Source organism: Phalacrocorax carbo, chromosome 14 (genome assembly GCF_963921805.1).
Source record: "Phalacrocorax carbo chromosome 14, bPhaCar2.1, whole genome shotgun sequence".
Classification (NCBI taxonomy): domain Eukaryota; kingdom Metazoa; phylum Chordata; class Aves; order Suliformes; family Phalacrocoracidae; genus Phalacrocorax; species Phalacrocorax carbo.
In genome coordinates, this window is record NC_087526.1 from 16,394,001 (window position 1) to 16,414,582 (window position 20,582).

The 20,582-nt window shown below is 58.9% G+C and overlaps 1 protein-coding gene and 1 long non-coding RNA gene across 2 annotated transcripts; one reads left to right on the forward strand and one right to left on the reverse strand.

Moving 5' to 3' along the window:
- Window positions 1-257: 257 nt before the first annotated feature.
- On the reverse strand, window positions 258-15,098 carry LOC135315647 (sacsin-like). The gene is made up of 7 exons (XM_064465029.1): window positions 14,812-15,098; window positions 14,305-14,392; window positions 14,005-14,107; window positions 13,552-13,698; window positions 11,849-13,181; window positions 11,517-11,605; window positions 258-10,882 (listed from the first exon to the last, which is right to left on the reverse strand). Exons 1-7 carry the CDS (start codon window positions 15,084-15,086, stop codon window positions 855-857), a joined length of 12,063 nt encoding a protein of 4,020 aa, XP_064321099.1. The 5' UTR covers window positions 15,087-15,098; the 3' UTR covers window positions 258-854.
- A 3,543-nt stretch (window positions 15,099-18,641) lies between these two features.
- LOC135315649 (uncharacterized) lies at window positions 18,642-20,472 on the forward strand. Its single transcript, XR_010375130.1, has 3 exons — window positions 18,642-18,727; window positions 19,381-19,461; window positions 19,546-20,472. It is a non-coding gene; the product is annotated as an uncharacterized LOC135315649 (long non-coding RNA).
- The last annotated feature ends 110 nt before the right edge of the window (window positions 20,473-20,582 follow it).

Here is a 20,582-nt window from a genome sequence, read left to right on the forward strand (position 1 = left end):
CACCCCAAGTAAAGGACCTATGCCAGAGCAGTTCTTGAAGAACTGCAGCCCATGGGAAGGACCCATGTTGAAGAAATCAGTGCAGAATTGTCTCCCATGGGAGGGTCCCCACACTGGGGCAGGGGAACAGTGTGAGGAGGAAGGAGCGCAGAGACAAAGTCTTACAAGCCGACCCCAACCCACATTCCCCATCCCCCAGCACCACTCGGGGAAGAGGAGATAGAAGAGTCAGGAGTGAAGTTGAGCCCAGGAAGAAAGGAGGGGTGGGGGAAGGTATTTTGGGTTTATTCTTATTTCTCATTACTCTACTCTGTTTAACTGGCAATAAATTAATTTCACTTCCCCAAGTCAAGTCTGTTTTGCCTGTGACAGCAATTGGTGAGTGACCTCCCTGTCCTTATCATGTCCCATGAGATTTTCATTATGTGTCTGTGTCCTGTTGAAGAGGTGGAGTGATAGAGTGGCTTCCTAGGCACCTGGTGGCTAGCCAAAGTCAACCCACCACAATCCTCTAAGCCCCTTCATTGCCAGCTTCACCTTCCACACACCTCAAGTCACCTACCACTTCTCCATGTCCCCTGACCACACTGTTAGTGAAGGCTCTACCAGCACCACAACATTTCTTATTGTACTTTATTTCCCCTGCTCTCAAGGCATGCCAACAGCACATGCTACCCCGTGACTTTCAGCAGCCTTAGACCCCCTATCAGTCCCCAAATCCCTCCTACCTCAGTCCAGCCCTGCTGCAGGGCTGGGCAGTCTGGAATTGTCTGTGGTGAGTCCATGACAGGTCCATGGTGGGTCCATGGTGGTCCCATGGCCCAGTTGCCAGTGCCCCCTCTGTGGGGACATCCTCACATTCTGTCCACGTGGTCCTGCAGCCTCCCCAGCACTCCTTGCACCTGCTGCAGTATCTCCTCCTCATCCACACTGTCAAAGGCCTCTTTGGGGGTGATGGGGAAGGGGTGGTAACTCGGGTACTGTGTGGCCTTGCCATCCACGCCACAGCCGTGCAACCACTCCACCTTCTTTGCCAGGCCCCTCAGCTTTGGCTCCACTGCTTCCAGCCATTGGGCCAGCCCCACCAGCCCCACTGGGGCCTTAGAGGCCTCACCATGGCAAAGTACAGCAGCCACCAGCGCCTTCTCCAGAGCCTGATGCACCTTGAAGAGGACCCAGTTGGGGCAGCAGTGCCTGATGTCATTGTGAGCTGCCTGCAGGTCATTCTCGGCCTGTCGCAGCCACCGCTGGGCTTCTGGGATGGATGGAGTTGGTTCCATGGCGCTTGCAGTGTTGTACTGGCCACAGAGGTCCTGCAACACCTTTGGCTGCTTGACAGCCCCCGGTTGCCACAAGGTTGCGAGCCTGTGATCCCCATCACCACTCGCCTCTGGCATCAGGCTGTGCCAATCCTTCCATGGCTTCCTTTCTGCCACAGCCTCCTCCTGCAGTTGCTTCTCCAGCTCCAGCTCCAGCTCTGGTGCAGCACCAACCAGTGCCACGTCATTCTCCTCCAGAACAAAGGCCACATCCTGTGGCTCCTGGCAGACCAGCATTTCACGCAGCACTGACAAGGCGGGTGCTTCCAGCTGTCCACCCAGGATGATATTGATCTCCTGCGCTAGTGTTTCCACGACCCTCAGCTGGTGCCGGTTCAGCACCATATCTGCATGCCGGATGTAGAGGAGTCGCTGGGCACCATCAGACAGGCTCACATGGATGACCCGTGGCTGGGAGCTGCCCTCCACCTTTGCACCATGGTGGATCAGCACAGTGCGGATGTCCTTGCAGCACTGCACTTTCAGCTGCTCCACTGCAAAGCCACCATCCCCCTCCATTCTTGCCATAGCCCTGTGACTCTGCCACCGGAGCAAGGCTTCCAGCCCCATCCTAAACCATGGTGATACCAGGAGGGTCTGCAGACGCCTCTGCCCAGGGCAGTGAGAACCATAGCAACATAGCTGCAGACCGCCCTCCTCCAGCTGCTGCTCTGTGACCTCTGAAAGCGCCCGTGGCCGCAGGTGCTGTGGTAGCATTTGCAGCAGCCACCAGGCATTACACCCGGTCACTGGCAGTTCAGCGATAAACACAAAAGTCTTCTCCAAGATCCTAAAGGTACTTGAGGACACGCAGTCATTGAAGTATAGCCTGTGGGATGGCTCTAGGCAGTCAGCAGTGCTTAGCAAGTACAGCTCAGTCACAGTGGAGAAATCGGGGGGCTCCTGTGCCTCCCGCAGCAGCTGGAAGAAGTGCTGTGTGGCCAGCAGGACTGTCTTCTTCTGGGTACTATTGAGGGTCCCACTCACATGGCTCTCCTGGTAGATTTGGGCCAGGACATGGCTGTAGTGAGTTAGTGTGGGGAGCAGGACCACCCCAAGGTGTTTCAAGAGGTCTCCATAGACAGCCACGCGTGGGTCAGGCGTGAGGAGGTAAGGGTAAAAGTCAGCCTCATCTGGGAGTGATGTCACCACTTGACACGGCATGGCCATGTGCTCTGACTTGGCCAGCACCACAGGCAACTTAGCAAGGTGCTCTGCATCTACCTCCTTCAGATGGATCTGTAAGAATTGGTACACTTTCTTGAGCACTCTGACCCGTGTATTCACCTGGTGAGGCGTCTGGCATGTTGCCCTGCACACCTGCTCCAGGTTGGCCACCACCAAGGCAGTGGGTATCTCTACACAGACTCCCATGGCCTTCAGGTCGTCCTGCTTGAGCGCCAAGGACTTCGGCAGGATGGTGGCTGATGTCCACAGGAGCTCAGCCACATCTTCTTTGCAGCAGTAAACGCTGCCCTTCAGGGCCACAGGCTTCGTGCAGGCTGCAAAAGGGGGATGGAGGCTCCTCAAATCTGGGTGGATGTCCAGTGGAGGCAGGAAGTGGATTGTGGCAATTTGCTGTAGGAAATCCTTTGACAACGGATTCTCCAACAGGCTAACAAGCTGTTGATGCATCTCCTGCTGTCGCGCCAGCAGATCTTCAGTGTGGCACCTAGCCTGAGTGGCTTCATGCTCTATCTCCTGGGCCAGTGCCACAAAATCCTCCACAGAGAGGTTGGTGCAGACACCTGCCTCAAGCAGGAAGCCCTTAGCAGCCTTCTGGTTGTAACCTAGTTCCTCAAAGAAAGACTCAGGGACAAAGCGGTGTTGGAGCCGCAGAGTGCAGAAGGAGGGTGTGTTGTCATAGAAGTAGGAGGCCAGGCGCAGCACACCGTTGGCATCGGGTATAAAGGCCACAGTCTGAAAAGCTGCCACATCATCTTTGTTGAACTTAATTTGATAGCAGTGTCGCAGGGTAAGGAACAAGCGCACAGCTTCCATAAGCTCTGCAGCTGTGAGCTGGGACAGCCGGGGCAGCACCACGGTCAAGAAGAGCTGCTGGTCATCTATGAGCTTCCACTGCAAATTCTTGTGCAGATTCAGGTAGATCTTGTCTGCTCTGAGCAGCAACATGCCCTTCTCCAGGTTGTACAGGGCTTGGACACCCAGGGGCAGTTCTGAGAACTGGCTTTTGAGCAACAGCACCTTGTGGTAGGATGCCACAGGTACATAGCCCCCACCATACTTCCGAAAGAGAGGCAGGAGCTTGAGCTGCTCCAGTGCCACCAAATCCAGTTTTCCCTGCACAAAGTACAGCAGGAATGAAACATCTCTCTCCTTTAAGTCCCTCCAGCGGAGATCATCTCTGGTGGCCGCCAGCTGGGCCACCACAGCCTTGGGCTCTGTGGCCTGCAGTGTCCTTTTCTTCAGGTAGCTGTAGGCAAAATAAAGAGGCAGCAGGGACTTCTGGAGCACAGGGATGCCCAGTTTGTGCAGCACCTTGGCCACCTCTGAGTCACAGTCAAAAAGAACATTGGGGAGGGAGGATAGTGCCAGCAGCTGCTCCGAGTCTCTTTCATAGCCCTGAACAGGCAGCACCACCATATCCTGGAGACCATCCATGAATGAATCCATGTCCTCCGCTGTGTTGACCACAGCACTGAATAACTTCCACAGCTCCTTGAGCCACTTCTCTGTGGTCCTCTTCAGCTGACCCAGTGCCTCCTGGATGAGTGGTATCGCCTCCAGGAGGCCAAGGTCCTTCACAAAGCAAGGCAGGGTCAAGTCAGAAATTAACTTATCAGCAAAGCGATGGCTTTGGTGGGGGAAGAGGTGGGCAAAGGTGTTTTTGAAGACTGGGTGGTGGGTGCTGAGGGCATTCAGGCAGCCATCATGTGTGGCCAACAAGGGCAGGCCTTCCAGTTCTGCATTGACCTCAAGGAAGTATTTCAGCAGGACGGAACAGTTCCTTGGGGTCCTCAGGGGTGTCTCAGCCAGCACACAGGGCAGGGGGCTGGCCAGGGCCTGGAGGAAGCACCGGAGAGAGGCTGGCTCCAAGGCAACAGCCTGCACTTGGGCTTCAATGAACCCCTTATAGATCAGCTGCAGCTGGGCAAATGATGGCACCAGGTTCATGTTCAGGTGCTGCAGCACCTCCTGGAGAGCTGGATCAAGCTTCTCCTGGAGGAAGTATGGCTCCGTTAGCACATCCCCACCACCTGGACATGCCCAGGTCAATGTCACCACGCTGTCAGGGGGCTTCACATGGTACACTGGCACCAGGGGCAGGCGTTCATGACTGAGGTGCCTGTAGACATTCCTCACCAGGTCCTGAAAGGTAGGGAGCACCTCTGTAACAGTAGGGAAGAACTGGAGGTAGTGGGAGACAAGGTGCTTCTGGCAGACCTCCAGAGACCTGAACTGGAGCCCTTCAGGCCCCAGGGCTTTCCACTGCCTGGTGAGAAAGGCACAGTAGAGTGGAGTCACCAAGTGACGGAGCAAGAAGTCATTCCAGGCTGCCTCTGTGCTGCCTGGGTCCTGGCAGAGATTGCGTCTGGCCGCATTCACAGAGAAGTTGGCATTGATGTGCACAGGCAACCCTGTGGTCAGTGGCAGTGGCAGGGTGCAGAAAGCTTTGCTCGTGACTTTGTTCAAGTCCAATGGTGTCAGGCAGCCAGCCACAGTCCCATAGGGCATCTGCCCAGGCACTGGAGACTCCTCAGCCCCTTCCTGCACCCCAATTTGGGAGATCACCCTCCACATGGTGCTGGCCCTGGAGTTGCTGGTTTTGACTCTCATGATATAGGAGACAGAGGTGGGGCCAAACCCATCCATGGCTTGGCTCAATCTCATTTGGAAACCCTGTCTTAGCTCTGCATCACTATCTGTCAGCTGTGTGGCCACCCGCAGCTTCTCCAACATCTGCCCCCCATCTGGGGGGATCTCAGAGAAGATCACGGTGCGGAGGTGCCGGAGGAAGAGCATCAAGTCCTCACCTTCCTCAGCCAGTACTGTCTCCACAGCCATGATGTCTTGGTCCCGCACAACCATGTTGGATACCTTGGAGATGGCAGGTCCAGTTGCAGTGCGGAGGGGCAGCCGGAAAAGGACACCCTGGTTCAGGTTGAAGAATGAAGGTAGGAAGGTGCCATAAATGTCTGGAAAGGTCCTCTTGAATTCATGGTGGACAGCAAACATCCCGCCAGGCCTCTCAGCTGTGGCTCCGGGCACGTAGTAGAGATGGGGGTCAAAGACACACAGGGCACTGTCTCCGGTAAGGAAGGCTGGGCAGTCAGTAAAATGAAAGACAGTGTTGAAGCCAAGGCCATATTTGCCTGTGACATCCTGCCGGCCTCGCTTGCCACCTACCCCCAGTTGCTGAATGCCTTCAATGTCCTGCTGCTGGAAGGGTCTGTCACTGTAGATGCAGAGGGCAGGGCCCTGCAGGAAGTTCCAGTTCTCACTGAAAGTGGTATCCACGGGGTGCTGCCGGCGGTCCCACACAAAATGCACAAGCCCCGCACCAGCATCATCTGCATTCTGGAGCAACTCTTTCACCATATCGCAAGAGGCTGCTGAGTACTCACCCAAGATGTTCTTCAGCCGTGTAGGCAAGTCTTCATGGGCACCAAATGGCTGCACCCAGAGGCTCAGATCTGCAGTGAGCAGGCGGCTCTTCTCCAGTGCCCGGTGGCGTGTAGTAGGCACCCCAAAGTGCAGGGCTGTGGCTCGGCACAGCTGTTCATGACACAGCAGGACATCTCTGTCCACTGGCATCCATGGTGTATCATTGAAGTGGAGCTTGTCCCGTGGACGCAAAATGCCCTCCTGGTCAGGTAGAAAGAGTTGCTGGGTCTGGTAGGCATCTGGCTTTTTGTCAACTGACATCAGGCCACAAGACACCAGCCTCAAGGCCAGAGCCAGCTCTGCAGCAGGCAGTGGCTCTCCAGCATGCATCTCTGCCAGGATGCAGAGCACTTGGGCATAATCATCCCAGGTGAATGTGTGGCGCAGGCCTACACACTCCCAGAGCTGGCTGTAGTGTTGGTACTGCTCTGGGAGCTGGTGAAGATACGGGGCAGCCTTAAATAACAGCATCTTAGCCACAGCTGTGACTGGCATAAAGCGGGAGCCCACCAAGATAAAGGGCTCCCCTTGGGCCACTGCAGAAGCCACCTCACCCCAGCTGGCGTGATCTCTCCGGAGCAGCTCATGTAGGTAACTGTAGCAGCAGCGGGCGCTCTCCTGCAGGGTCTTCAAAGGGAGAGCGTTGGAGCTACAGCTCAGTGCCTTCAGCTGCTCAAGGACTGTAGCTGCTGGTGGCTGCCGGTCCAGCCCCAAGAAGGATGCAACCTCCTTGGGAAGGCTGAATTTTTTTCCCAGCACCTTAGGAGCCAAGGTAGCATGGACAAGTCCCACTAGTGGGGCACGGAGGTGATGGTAGAGCTGGGCAGCTGGCAACAGCACATGTTCACCAGTTGGCAGTGTACCAGGGAGGAAGGGCACAGTCTGGAAAGCTGCCTGAATGGTGTTGTTCACCCTCTCCTCCACTGCATCCTGAAGCAGCTCAAGGATGCAGGTAGCCCTCTGACAGCCCTGGGCACAGTCCTCAGTCCAGATAAGCTGCACTGTCTTTGCCCGCTCCAGCAGCTCAGGCAGGGTTACTGTGTCCTTAACCATGCCCAGCCTCTCCAGACGGCTTAGTCTTTCCGGGGAGAGGAAGGCATCCCCAGTGGGGAAGCGCCCATCCTTAGGGTCATATAAAGAGGCAATGCGGCCTCTGGGATGCACCAGGCAATTGATGAGCTGCAGGTGGCCATGAGGGGTGGCAGGAATACAGGGCACTCTCTGCAGCACTTTGTCCACATCATCATGGGACATATCCAGCGCATGGAGAAGCAGTGGGTCCCGGTCAACAGCCAACAGGTCTTTCAAGTTGGGAAGCACAAGCTCGCAGTGAAAGCGGGGCCAGTCGTAGGTGCCAGCATCTGCTGCCTTCCCAAGGCCCCTCCGCACCTTCTCTGGCAAGGTCACAGCTAACCAGGGATGGGGCAGGGTGGTGGCAAAGACACGCTTTGCCACAGCACCCAGCTTGGGGTGTCTGACCACAGCCTGGTGAAGGAAGCGGGCATCTTGCAGTGAGCACCATGAGTAGCCATCAGAAAAGAGCCTGGGGCCATCCCTGGCTGCCACAGCATGGTAGAAACCAGTCACAGCTTCCGTAAATGGGTAACGGGCAGTGTCAGCGTCTGGCCAGAAGACATGATATTCATAGTTCTTCAACTCACCTGCCTCATGCATGGTGCGGAGGTGGTCAAGCGCCCTGAGCCAGGCAACTGGCACGGCATTGCGGAGCAGCACCCGGTTCCACTCACCCCGCTCCGCTGTGTCCCACAGCCCCTTGCGGTTTGAGAGGATGCTGAAGGCCCCATGCACGTGGATTGGCAGCCCTGAGGTAATTGGCATGGGAAGGTGGCAGAAGACTTGCCCCTCCTCAGCACCCAGATGTGGGACCCACTTGCCATCTGCAGTAAGGGCAAGGGGAAGGGCCACACCAGCCATGGGAGGTAGAGGATGGAGCCCTGCCTGTGTGTTCCGGTGAAACAGTTCCAGCAACTCCCCATCATCCTTACACACCAAAACTAGGTAGTGCCATGTGGTCTGGGATGCCTCCTCACGGGCTGTAAGCTGCCTGATGGCTGCCCAGCTTGAGGGTTCCCCAGAGGACCCCAAGTCTCGGATCTCCTTTCGCCACAGCATGGCCAGAGGCACGGTATCCTCTGCAGAGGCAGCCATGTCTGGCAGCATCTCCAGGGACATCTCCCTCACCCTCTGCAGGAAGAGCAGCAGGAGTCGGTTCGAGCCAAGGAAGCTGGTGCCAAGGGACTGGATGCGCTCTGTACCAAAGGCCTCTGAGCAAATCTGTGATGTCACAGCTTCCTCTTCAGTGCGAAAAGGCAGGCGGAAAAGGCTCCCTGGAAAGGGTTCTGGCTCAGGCAGGTGGCACCCAAAGACACCGTGGTACGGCCAGAACTGCTCAGCAAAGGCACGGAGGATGCGTGGTCGGCTGGAGAAGTCCAGGCGGATGCCAGGGCAGCCGGCCCTGGGGATGTGCTTGGCCAGGTGGGTGCCATTAGGATCAAAGATGAGCAGTGTCTCCCCACTCAGCACTGCTGGCACATCTGTGACACGGTACACAGAGCTGAAGCCCAGCCCAAAGCGCCCGATCTGGCCTGCCTGGCCCTCCTTCTTAGAAGCCCCAACCCGTGTGATGTTACGGAGGTCATCCTCCGTGAACAGGGCATTGTTGTAGGCCCAGAGGGCTGGGCCATGGCAGGCAGCCATGCCAGGGTCCAGCAGCCCAGAGGTGGCCTTTCTGGGGTGTCGGAGGTCCAGGAGGAAGCGGCACACAGTAGCTCCAGCATCTTCTGCATTCTGGACAATCTCTGTGAAGAGGTCACCCTCCTCACCATACTCCTGGAGGATGTTGTGAAGCCGTAAGGTGATGGGCTCTGAGGGGCCGCAGGCTGTAAATGGCTCCAGCCCTAGCACCCGCGTGCTGAGCAGCTCCGTGCCGAGGAATCTGGCCGTGCTGGATGGCACTGCCTCATGTACCACCTCCTGAACATCCTCCTCTGCCTCCAGCTCCATGTCCAGGTACACAGTAGAGGCAGCCGGGCGGAGGGCAAAGCCTGAGCCATCCAGAATCCTCACAGGAATCGGCACTGTGCCCTCGCCATGGTGCCCCTGGCTCTTAAGCCACTCCAGGACAGCTAGAGCCACTTCCAACTCTGCTGCAGTGCCAGCTCTTGAGCTGCGTGTGTCTATGTCCTGGCCCAGGCGGCGCAGAGCTGCAACCACCCTCTCCTCGCTCACCCTTGCCTCCACCCCCCAAGCCCTGAAGAGGCAGCTATAGGGCAGGAAGTCAGGGGGCACGCAGGGCACCAGCATCCCCAGCTCCAGCTTCTCTGGATAGCCCAGCACAGCATCACATGGCAGGACAAACCCAGCACCAGTCCACACGACAGCATCATCCGGAGCAGCCCTAAAGGTCTTCAAGTCTTCCTGCATGTGCTGGTAGACAGGCCGGAGTGCAGGACCTACCTCATCCATGTTGCTGCATGCTGCCAGCTGTCTTAGTTGCTCCCACACTCTCTCTGGCGGTGGTGTCTGGCTCAGCCCCAGCTTCTTCTCTGCCTCTGGCACAAAGGCACCAGTCAGGTGCATGGCAAGCCCCACCAAGGCCTGGTACTGGGTGGACCGCAGCTCCTTGGGGGGCAGGAAGGGCTGCCCAGGATTTCCAGTGCATTTGGAACGAGGCACCCATGGCAGCTCCTGGAGCTGCCTGAGCTTTTCAGCGCTGAAGCCAGCCAGTTCCTTGGGGCAGTTGCAGACCTCGATCAGTGCCTGAGCCCTGTCCAGAGCCGCTGCGTCACCCTTACTCACACTTGCTGCAGCCTCTAGGATGTCTGAAGGCACGAGGCAGCCCTCACCATGCCGCAAACCCAGGGCTTTCAAGGCACGGAGGACAGGCGGACTGTGGAAGGCAGCAGGAGGAAAGTGCTCAGGGCCCAGCAGTGCCTGCAAGGTGCTCTCGCAGGGGTCGTAGAGGTCTTGCGGGCATTTGGGGCCGTTGGGAGTCTCCAGGAAGGCCAGCCTGCTGCAGGCCTGCTGCAGTGAGGGGCTCTGTGCAAAGAGGATGTCTCCATGCTGCAGCACCCAGAGCAGCAGAGCCTGTATCTCAGCTGCCCGCCCTGCATAGGCGCCCTCGGCCACGGCGTTGATGGCCTCCAGCGCCATGTGGGCTGCACTGATGAGGGGCCTCTGAAGCCGCCCCAGGAGCCGCCGGTCAGCTTCATCCCGGCACTGCAACATGGCCTTCGGCAGCACCACATCTCTCGGCAGTTCCAGCTCTGGCTCCAGCGCTGGGGTGGCACCGGCTGGTACCAGCTCCATGGGCTGCGGCGTGGCCAAGCAGGGCAGTGCGATGAAGAGGGGCAGAGCAGCCAGTGTGTCCCTGTCCTGCTTTGTCAGGGATGGGATGTCTGCCAGGTAGAGCCGGAGGGTGAGCACATCTGCAGCAGGCAGTAAGGCCAGGTGGGAGGCCACACTTGAAGTCCCCTGCCTGCCTAGGGCCCGCAGGGCATTGAGTGGGGATGGAGGCAGGACATAGTAGGGCAGGGAGCGATGCCACATGCCTGGCGGCACCACTGAACAACCCAGGACCTCCAGGACAGAGGCCACAGCAGATGGCAGGCACTGGTCCTCCCATGCCTGGAAGATAAGACTGGACTGGGGTATCAGTGGAGCCAGACGGATGCTGGGGGTATCCAGTTGGGACAGGGCGATGAGAGGGAGTCCCTCCAGAGGGCCTAGGTCTTCCACGTGGCTGGCCAGGAATCTCCACAGGGCTGGGAACCAGGAGGCTGGAGGCTGGGGGAGGCCTTGGGCCGGGCACCAGGTCACTGGGGTTGAAGACTGGGATGTCCAGGTCAGGGGCAGAGCCGAGCGTAGGGTCTGGACAGTCACGGCTGGGTCCAGCAGAACCAGGTTGGGGAAGAGACCTGTGTGTAGGAGGCAGAGGCTGGACAAGCAGTACATGGGACCTGGGACCTGGCAGAGGGACGCAGGATGTTGGGGAAAGAACCTGAGATCTGCAGGGCATGGGGGGCCCCCATACTGGGGATGGGAGGACCTGGGCTCTGGAGGGACAGTGGATACCCTGAGTAGGAGGAACAGGGCATCCCCAGACCGGTGGTGATACAGGAGATCTGAGGGAAAGAGGTGTTAGGGGGACCAGTATTGGGATCCTCAGATGGGAAACACAGAGAGACCCAGGATCCGAGGGAGCACAGATGGGACGGAGGAATGTGGGAAGAACAGCAAGGACAGGCGAGTCCCCAGAGACACAGGGAGATGCAGGATAGGAGAGGTGGCCCTCGGCTCAGACAACACACCCCAAAATGGAGAGCGGCAGTGAGACTCGAGATCTACAGTGCTGTTGAATGGATGGGGGAAGCCACGAAAGGGACCTCAGGCACGATCAGGGACCCCAGCTGTGTACAAGGAATATCAGTGTGGTACAGGGCAATATTGGGCCTGCAGAGGAGCCCAGGGGTGTACAAGTGTGCCTAGGGACATTGGGGTTTAGAGGGAGATTAGGGGATCCAAAGGTGGCCCAGGGCCCCCGTCTCTTACCCGCCTTGGCAATGCCTCGCAGGAGGCTGTCCAAGCCTGGCTCCAGGTCTGAGGGCACAAAGGACGCGGCCAGGCCGGGCAGGAGCTCCCTGTGGGGACAAACAGAGGTGCTGGGGAACTAGAGGGGTAATGGGGGGCAGGCAGCTTCCTGGACACCTGGCTCAGCTGCCACTCGGTGTGACTGGGGGAGAGGATGAGGGTGGTGAGGTACCCAAACGTCGAGGTTTGACCCTGGCTCCACTTTCAGCTCAAGAGCGGGAGCTGCACCCTGGGCAACCGTCTCACCTGCCCACTCCTGCAGGGAAGGGGGCTGCCTGGGGATGTGGCCTCACCTGGGGCAGTCGGACGTGTCCACGTAGACAATGGCTGACGCAGTCCCAAAGGCCACGAAGGTCCCATCGGCACGAGGCAGGAGGGGGAGACCCCGCAGCTCAGCATGGCACCCATCCCTGGCCACGTAGCGCAGCAGGGAGAGCCGGTCGGCAGCTGGGAGGCCTACGGCCCCGTGGTGCCGCAGCACCTCCCGCACGTGGCCCGCCGTGGCCTCCCGCATGCCTTCCGCCATCCCCAAAGCCAGTGCCCTCCGGACGTGGGCTGGGACATCAGCCACTGGCTCCCCAGCTGCCACCAGCAAGGCCTGGACCACCCGCCGTGCAGCCACATCGCCTCCAGCCTCCGGCAGCAGCACAGCCTCAGGGGGCCGCAGCCGCCCTGTGGCTCCCTCCGTGGCTGGCACCAGGGTGTGGGCAGCCGCCAGCTCCCGGCAAACTTGGGTCACCAAACTGCGGATGCGGCCACTGTTGGGCGTGCACTCTGGGTCTGGCCAGATGCTGTACGATTCTGTGCCAGGCAGAGCTGTGACCACGACAGCCATGTGGCCGTAGACCCGCGGCAGAAGGCCAAGGAGCAGCAGAGCATTCCAGCGGGCATCTTCCGTGCCCTCCTCACCCTCCTCGGGCCAGCGGAGGTGGCGGCGGTCATCGGAGAGGGCAAAAGGGGCGCTGGCATGGACGGGCAGCCCTGTGGCCATCTCCTCCGTGGCTGGCAGGGGTAGGAAGCAGCACAGCCGCCCTTGGCAGGGCCCATGGAGAGGGTGCGCCAGGCTCAGCTCGGGGCAGCACCCCAGCCCTGCGCCCAGTGCCACAGCTGGCCCCTCCGTTGCCCTGCCCGTGCCCACCAGCCATTCACTCCCATCGCCCACCCCATCCCCATGCAGGGCCACCAGGCGCCATGCCAGACTCATCCCCGCATCCCCTGATGGCCCTGGGACAGGGAGAGGTTGAGAGGATGCCGCAAGGGTCCCCACGAGGGTCTGGACCCCATCAGGGGCCACGCGGTACAGGGCCATGCGGCGGACATGGCGGAGGAAGAGGAGGGCAAGAGGGGCCTCAGTGAGGAAGGTCTGGAAAAGGCTACAGAGGCGCTCAGAATTGGAGACCCCTGCAGAAATTCCCGAGGGTTGCCGGCGGAGGGGGAAGCGGAAGAGGGTGCCCCGGGCAGAGTCACGGTGCTGTCCCACAGCTTCTAGGCCAGCCCAGAAGGGCTCAAAAAGGCCAGGAAGGTCCTGGGCTGCAGAGACATCCCAGCGGGCACCGGCAAGTAGCAGCACCTGGCATTCCGGGTCCAGTACCCCCAAGGACGGGGGGCTCAGCACACCTGGCAGGTCTGGGGATATGGGAACCATGAGGTAACAGCAATGGCAAGGACACCACTGCCTCCCCAGATCGTCCAGACCCATCAGTGCCCCAAGTGCCCACCCAGTACCCTCAAATTCTACCCCACAGTGCCTCCCATGATCCCAAACTTAATCCCAATTCATCAGTCCCCCCTCAGTTTGCCGCTGCAGCCTTGGCCTCCACTGCCACCCAGCCTCCCCCCAGCCTCCTGGTGCTCCAGGTTTCCCCACTTCAGACACAACCCTCCATTTTGCACTCCCTCAGTGCCCCCCCAGTACTCCACAGCCCTGTAGTTCAGAGCCTCCAGTACAGCTCATGTCCCCAGTTCAATTGCAGTTGAGGCCCCCAGTGCTGCTCACCAGTGAGGTGGTAGACAGAAGTGAAGCCCAGGCCGAAGCGCCCCACGGTGCTGGGGTCCTTCTGCTTGTGAGACACCCCTGGGCGCAGGAGCCCTGTCCAGTCCCGGGGGGACATCACGGCATCATTGTAGGCCAGCAGTGCTGGGCCTGGGGGGTCAGGACCATGGGTTAGGGGAAACCTGGGACACGTACAACCCACACTCAGTGTCCCCACAGTTTCAGTCCCCCCTCCAGTCCCACAAAAACCTCCTCAGTGCCCCCACTACCTCCGAGTCCTCCCAGTAGCCTCGGTGCCCCCAGCACATCCCAGAACACCTCATTGGTTTCAGTTCCCCGAGTTCCGCTCTGATCCCTCTTCAATTCTTCAATAGTATCCCCCAATCCCTCCCAGTGCCTGCCAGTGCCAGCCCTGCGCTTCGTCCAGACTCTCCCGGTGCCCGTAGCGCCTCTCACCCTGGGTGCCCTCCAGGCCCCCTCCGGTGATGTCAAACTCCCGCTCGTCAGACACAAACACAACTTCATTAGCGCCAGCATCGTCCGCGTTCTGCACCAGCTCCTGGGTTAAGAGAATCAGTGCCTGAACAGCTGGTCCCCCTAGCCCCCAGAGAAAAAGCACTGACCCACTCTCCCAGCTGGGCAGCAAGGTCCAGGGACTGGTGCTGGGCAAGGACTACCGCCCTCCTCAACTGCCTGGGGTCTGTATGCCCAGCTGGGCAAGAGGGCCCAGGTGGCTGGGTTCCCCGGGGGTCTCACCTTAAGGATCTGCCCCCCGTCAGGGTACTTCTGCAGGATGCTGTGCAGGTAGTCAAGGAAGATGGGTGCCTGTTGGCAGAAGGCCTCCCTGCAAAGTAGACAGAAGGGGGGGGGGGGGGGGGGGGGCTCCATGGGTAACCAGGATCCCCATGTCCTCCTCAGATCCCCCAAGATGCCCCCCTCCTTGGGGGATAATGGACCCTACCTCCTCCCAGGACCCACTGAAACAACCATCTCCAAGGACTCACACACACACACCTCCCCAAGTCCCCCATCTCTTCCTGGGATCCTCCAGCAACCCTGAAACTCCCCCATATCCCCCCAGCAAGCCCTGAGCCCCCCGTAATGCCCACCTCCTTCAGTAAGCCTTCCGGTCTCGCCACTAAGCCCGGAGCCCCCCAGTCCCACCAACAGCCCCCAGTGACCGCCGGAACCCTCCAGCCGTTCCCCTCGTGCCCCCATAAAACCCCGATAACACCCCAGTGCCCCCCCGCCAGCCCCACTCACGCTTTCGGCTGCTTGAGGGCCATTTCGGAGGCTGCAGAGGGCCCGCCTGCGTCCCCGCCGACGAGGGGCCCCCAGATGCCCCGGGATGCCCGGGTCCCCCCGGCTCCGCGGCCCCGGCCCCGCCCCCCCGGCCGAGTAGTTTCGTTTCTCAGTCGAGCAGGGCTCGTTGCTCTTCCCCAGACCCAGAACCGAAGCATGGAAGGGAGTGGGGGATGGGTGGAAGGCTCAGGGTCAGGGGGGTACAGCGATGGATGGTAGGTGGGGCCCGGGGCCATGGCTATGGGGCAGGGGCCATAGGTCTATGGCTACGGGGCAGGGCCCGCAAGACCGTGGCAGTGGAATGAGATCCGCTAGGGTATGGCAGGGGGGCAAGGTCCATGGGGATATGGCTGTGGGGCACGTGGCCATGGGGCCATGGCAATGGCATGGGAACCATGGCTATACAGCTATGGGGTGATGGAGTTACATGGGGCATAGCTGTGGGGTGGGATTGATCTGAGCAGGGCCACATCACTATGGCATGTGGGGACATAGAGACATAGCTATGGGGTAGAATTGCTATGGGTCAGGGAGACACTGGGATGCAGCTATATGGTGGGTGCATGGAGGACATGGCAGTGGAGTGGGAGACCATGGAGACATGGAAGTGGGGCAGGGAGGATGTGGAGCATGTATATGGGTGATAGGTACATGTGGGGCATAGCTATGGGGTAGGGAGGACTTTGGGACAAGTCTGTCGGATGGGATTGCTGTGGGGTGGGGGGGTACGTGGCCATTGGTTGAAGGGCTATGGTGGGATTCATATAAGGAAGTCTTAGCAGGTGTCTTCCAACTCCCCATGCCACTGGTCAAAAGGAGACTCTGGGTGGCCATGAGCCCACCTGACTCTTTAAAAAAGGTCACTTCTTAGAGGGATGTCCCCACCTGGTGGACCCTATGCGGTATGTCCCCATGGACAGGCAGCCGAGCACATCCCCCAGTCACAAGAACTATGTGGGGACAGAGGGAATAGGAGGGTACAAGGACCTGGAGGGCACTGAGAAAGGCACTGGTAAACAAAGGACTTGGGCTGTCCCTGTACTGCAGAGTCCCTGAGCCCAGGGTCAGTCAGGGACAGAGGCACTGGTGAGGTACGGGGGCAGCAAGGACCCATGTTGTAGACTCAAACTGGGCACAGAGCTGGACCTATGGCCATCCATAGGGCTTCCTGGGGTGAGGTAGGACCAGGACATGTGTCCAGGTGGGGAATGTGGGACTAGATTACAGTCATATAAACACCATCTGCCTAGCCCTGAGCCCTGCGGTTTTGTTCCTCCTGGGGCCAGCTGCACAGAGATTGCGCAGTCAGAGCAGGGCAGGATGTGCTGGCCGGCAGCTGGCAGGAGGGCAGGGAGCTACAGATGCTGCAGCCTTCAGCAGTGTGGGATCCCTGGACAAGCTGCCACTTGTCCCACACAACTCCAGTGCCACAACCCATTCTTTCCCTGCTCTCCTCACTCCCACATCACCCAAACGTGCAAGCAACTTCCCCTGTTTAATTAGCCCTTCGTTATGGCCAAAGGGAGCTCTGGCACACCACTGGCCAACCCAGACGAGCTGGCAGCTGAGGAGGCTGGAGGCCAGGCTCCAGGTGTGGTGGAAGCGAGCAGTTATTTGGAGTAAGGACCTTGCTGTTGCTCAGCACAGGACTTGGGAGGCCTGGAGGGATGAGGAATGGGGCCAGCCCTGTGGGGTGGATCCAGTCCTACCGGTAGAAGATATTGCTGTCCCTCCTCCATCGAAAGACACCACAGGCCAGGTGGGACGAAACAGCCCCTGAGGGGGCCAACAGGGAAGCCATGTTACTTCCCTCCAATTCCACTCTGTGGAGCCACCAAACCTGCCCCACAGCCGTGGGGACGAGCACAGCCTAGACACAGCCTGTGGCTGGACATGGTGTCCTTTCCCCCACCCACCCCCTGGCCCACACTGTGGCGGGGGGCACCATGCAAGGCTTCTGGGCATGACGAGGGGGCACGACATGGTGCGGAGGTCTTCCCGGACCTTGGTGAGAAAGGTCTGACAACAGACAGAGTAATAAAATATCTGCTTTAATGGGACAGAATATAGGAATATAGATCACAAGTAAATCTTACTCCCCTTCAGGTGCTGGGCACATCTCCACAGATGGGATTTGCGCAGCATGCTACGGGAAAATCTATCCGGGGTGCATCAGTGCTGCGGCAAAGTGGGGTGCCCTGCCTCCAAAGGGATGTAAGAGTTAACTGCTATCTCTAGTCCCCTTTTTATTCTGTCTTATTAATAAAACAGCTATTTTATGATGCCACTTGTTGGAGCTTTCTCACCAAGATTCAGAGGCCTGTGCTGTCTCTTCTCCCCGCCCCAGTTGCAGAACATCACCCTATTTCGCAAGGGCTGAGAGGAAGCCATTTCCCTATCAAGTGACCAGAGCTGAGAAAGAGAAACAAACAGCCCCTGACTGATAGCTTCTCTCCTAAGGTCCGCAGGATCCTAAGACCAGGTCATCGCGGGTGCCCAGCCCTGGACAGGTAACCGGGACGTTCTGGCTCCAGTTCAACCAACGCAGCCCTGCAACTGCGTCTGCAGAAGCCAAGCTGTGGGACGGAAGGTGGCTTGTGGCAACGAGGGCCTATCAGGACCCACAAGAAACCACAGAGCTGCTCGGTGCCTCCGGCCAGCGTCTTCCTCTGAAGAAGCCCTGACTGACCTGAGGACAGAGGGAGCAAACGGGGCATGATGCTGCCTGTGACCCACGTGCTAGCCTTCGGTGAGCGCCAGAGGCTGTGTGGGCTCCCAGAGAGGGACATGAGGCTTCCGGAGGCTCCACAGGGATGTTACATGGCTGTTTCTCTTGCAGGTGCTTGGCTGGTGACACAGAGCAAGGCTACGCCAGGTGAGTATCGCGAGGAGGCAGAAGGGGAGTTTGGACACATCTCTGAGCGCCGCCCATCTCCCAGGGCTCTTCCCCAGCCCCACAGAATGAGACTTGCCCTTGTGTGGAGACGGGGCCCAGAGCCAGCTCCAGGCTCACCATAGGGCAGCTCGGCACTGGGGGCTCCGTCTGTCTGCCTGCCTGCCTGTCTGGCAGCATTTCTCTCCCTGTGCAGATGCCCCCAAAATCTCCATCTTTCTGAAGCCACCGGGGGTGATCTCACCGGGAGGCTCCACCAACATCTGCTGCAGTTGCCAGCGTGACAGTGGGAACTTTGTGCTCTACAAGGACGGCTACCAGATCCGTACCCTGGAGCTGCATGGCAGCAGGGCCGAGTTCTCCATCTCTAACGCCTCCCAGGAGGACGCAGGTGCCTACAGCTGCCATTACACACATGGAGGCACTGTGCTGGCTCGCAGCGAAACCCTGGAAGTCATGGTGCGAGGTGAGGGATGTGATGTTACCCCTTTGCGTGGGGCCAGACGCCACAGGGGCAGACTGGGAAGCACGTCGCTACTTGGCTTCCCCGTCCACATGATGGGCAGGGTTTTCCCCTCTTCCCGGTCTTGCAGAGGTGGGGACCACCTTCACCTCTGCCTGAGCCAGGTGGTGGGGTCATGGAGATCCTGACGTTCCTGGCACCACGTCAAAGGCCTGCACACCTTCTCATGTCCTCTCCTCTCTCCACAGATTTCCGTCTCCCCACACCTGACCTCTCTGTCCTGCCCGGGCTTGAGGTGGCTGCAGGAGCTTACGTGACTTTCCGTTGCGCCATTGAACACTCCAGTGCTGCCTGTTACTTGTACCTGGAGGGCCACTTCACGGTGCGCTTAAACCCAGAGGAACGAGAGAATTTCAAACTCCCCCGTGCCAGTAAAGAAAAGGAAGGCCGCTACAGCTGCCAGTGTTTCGCCAAACGTGAATGGTCTGCTGTCAGCCAGACCCTGGATTTGGTGGTGAGAGGTGAGACATCCCCCCCAGCCACATCCTACTCTTCTCTTCCTCCCTGGCACCTGCCACATCCCGGGGGAACTAGAAAAGAGGTTGTAGGGGAAGAAAGCCGCTGTGGTAGGGGTCCAAGCAGAGGACTACAGCTTCCTTCAGCTGTGTTTGAGCCTTGCCAACTCCCCAGAGACCCTACAGATGACCTATAGACCCTATAGACCCAGGGTTGCCAGGCTACCAGCTGGGGGGGGCGGAGGGCGGGCAAGGGGACACCTGGGCCCACACCTACCAGCCTCAGGGGAAGCTGTACATCTCGTCGCAGCCCAGTGGCACCGTCTGGCTGGCAGCGGCAGGTGAGGGCCAGCTCCACGTTCCTCTCCTCCTTCCCCGTCTTTGGTGCCGCTCTGGGGGATCAGCGGCCACGGGCAGGGGGTGTCCGGGGCAGGGATGTAGTAGGCAGAGCCGGCCAGAGACCTGGGGGCTCCCTTTGCTCCCTGTGAACTTCCCTTTATCCCTCTTTAGACCAGGAGCTCCCCAGCTTGTCCCCTTGTCCTGGGAGCCCCACGCATAGCTCTTCCGTCCCCTCGGGTCCCCTGTTGCACCTTTGCTCTGGCAGCTCCGGGGGGCTCCTCCAAGGTCCCCCACTGACCGTCCCTTCCCCTCCCCTGCAGATTACACCTGGTCCAACGGGAGTGGGAGGGGAAGAGCTGGCCCCAGACAGCAGCCAAGAAAAGCAGCAACTGGATTTTCAGGTGAGTGTACTCTCACAGGCATCCTCTCTGCTACAGGAGGGGTTTTCCAACACTTCTATAAAATAACTGCATGCTTCTCCTCAGGATCTTCTCAAATGCGCTATTAGCCACTACTCTTAAGATGCTAATTGGAGTATGCCTTTCTCAGAGGGAGGTGTGGCTTGCTGATTAGCTAGAAGAAGATGCAGATATCCAGAGCCCTGGGGAGAACACAGACAACCAAGGCATTAGTTCATGCTCCCTGCTCGAACTCCTGGACTTTATTCCCACAGATGACCGACAAACACAGGTGTCCAGGTTTGCACTCACCCTACCCTTCTCTTTCCACTGGACAGTTGGTCCACAAATGGCAGAAGCAGCCAAACATCCAGGACATAAGGAACCTACTCACTGCAAGCTGGAGGACGACCCAGGTGTTCAGGACTCCCTCAGCCCCCACTTTCCTCATACCCATGGGAGGACAAATGCATGCGGGGTCAAAGCACCCTCATCCTGCTCTAACCTCAAGGTTCCCACCCAGCTGGCAGAAGAACCTAGAGCCCAGGGCACAGGGCCCCACAGAGGAATCTTGTGATGGGTCCCATGGAGGAGCCCAGCTGCCATGCTCCCACACCAGCCTCCATTGGAAGCCACAGCCTTGGTGCCTGTCCTGCTTATAGAGTTCTTGTGCCACTGAGGCAGAGGGCCCTGCTGAGTGGCAGCACTGCATCTTCCTAATTGGAGCCACCCCTCATTTCTATGGTCTCCTGAAGCTCACAGACATCCTGCCCACTGATGTCACATCTGGCCTCAGCCCCTTCTTCCACCCTATTTCACCACAGGGGAGACCACAGACAAGAGAGACAGGAGCCACATGCTCAGTCTTCCCAGCCTTGAAGGCACATAAGCCTCTATCTTCAAAGGTCAAAAGTCAGGGCACCTGACAGGGAGCCTTCAGCACTGAGCAATGGCATCGTCATCGTGTAGTCTTGGCCCAATTAGATGATCTGGTCACCCCAGGAACTGCCCTTTGACCTCATGGCAGGGATCACCCAACAATTGGAGATGATGACATGGCAGTTTGGCAACCCCTGGACCCATGATCCCTATCACGCTGTTTCACCTCAACATACCAACACAAT

Excerpts from the sequence above, each read along its gene's own strand:
- LOC135315647 (XM_064465029.1), bottom strand. The coding sequence starts at position 15,086 with ATGGCCCCGGGCCCCACCTACCATCCATCGCTGTACCCCCCTGACCCT. Across the intron at positions 11,606-11,848 it reads GACACGTCCGACTGCCCCAG|GGAGCTCCTGCCCGGCCTGG; the intron begins GTGAGGCCACAT and ends TTGTCCCCACAG. Across the intron at positions 10,883-11,516 it reads GCGAGGCATTGCCAAGGCGG|GTCTCTTCCCCAACCTGGTT; the intron begins GTAAGAGACGGG and ends TCCTACACACAG.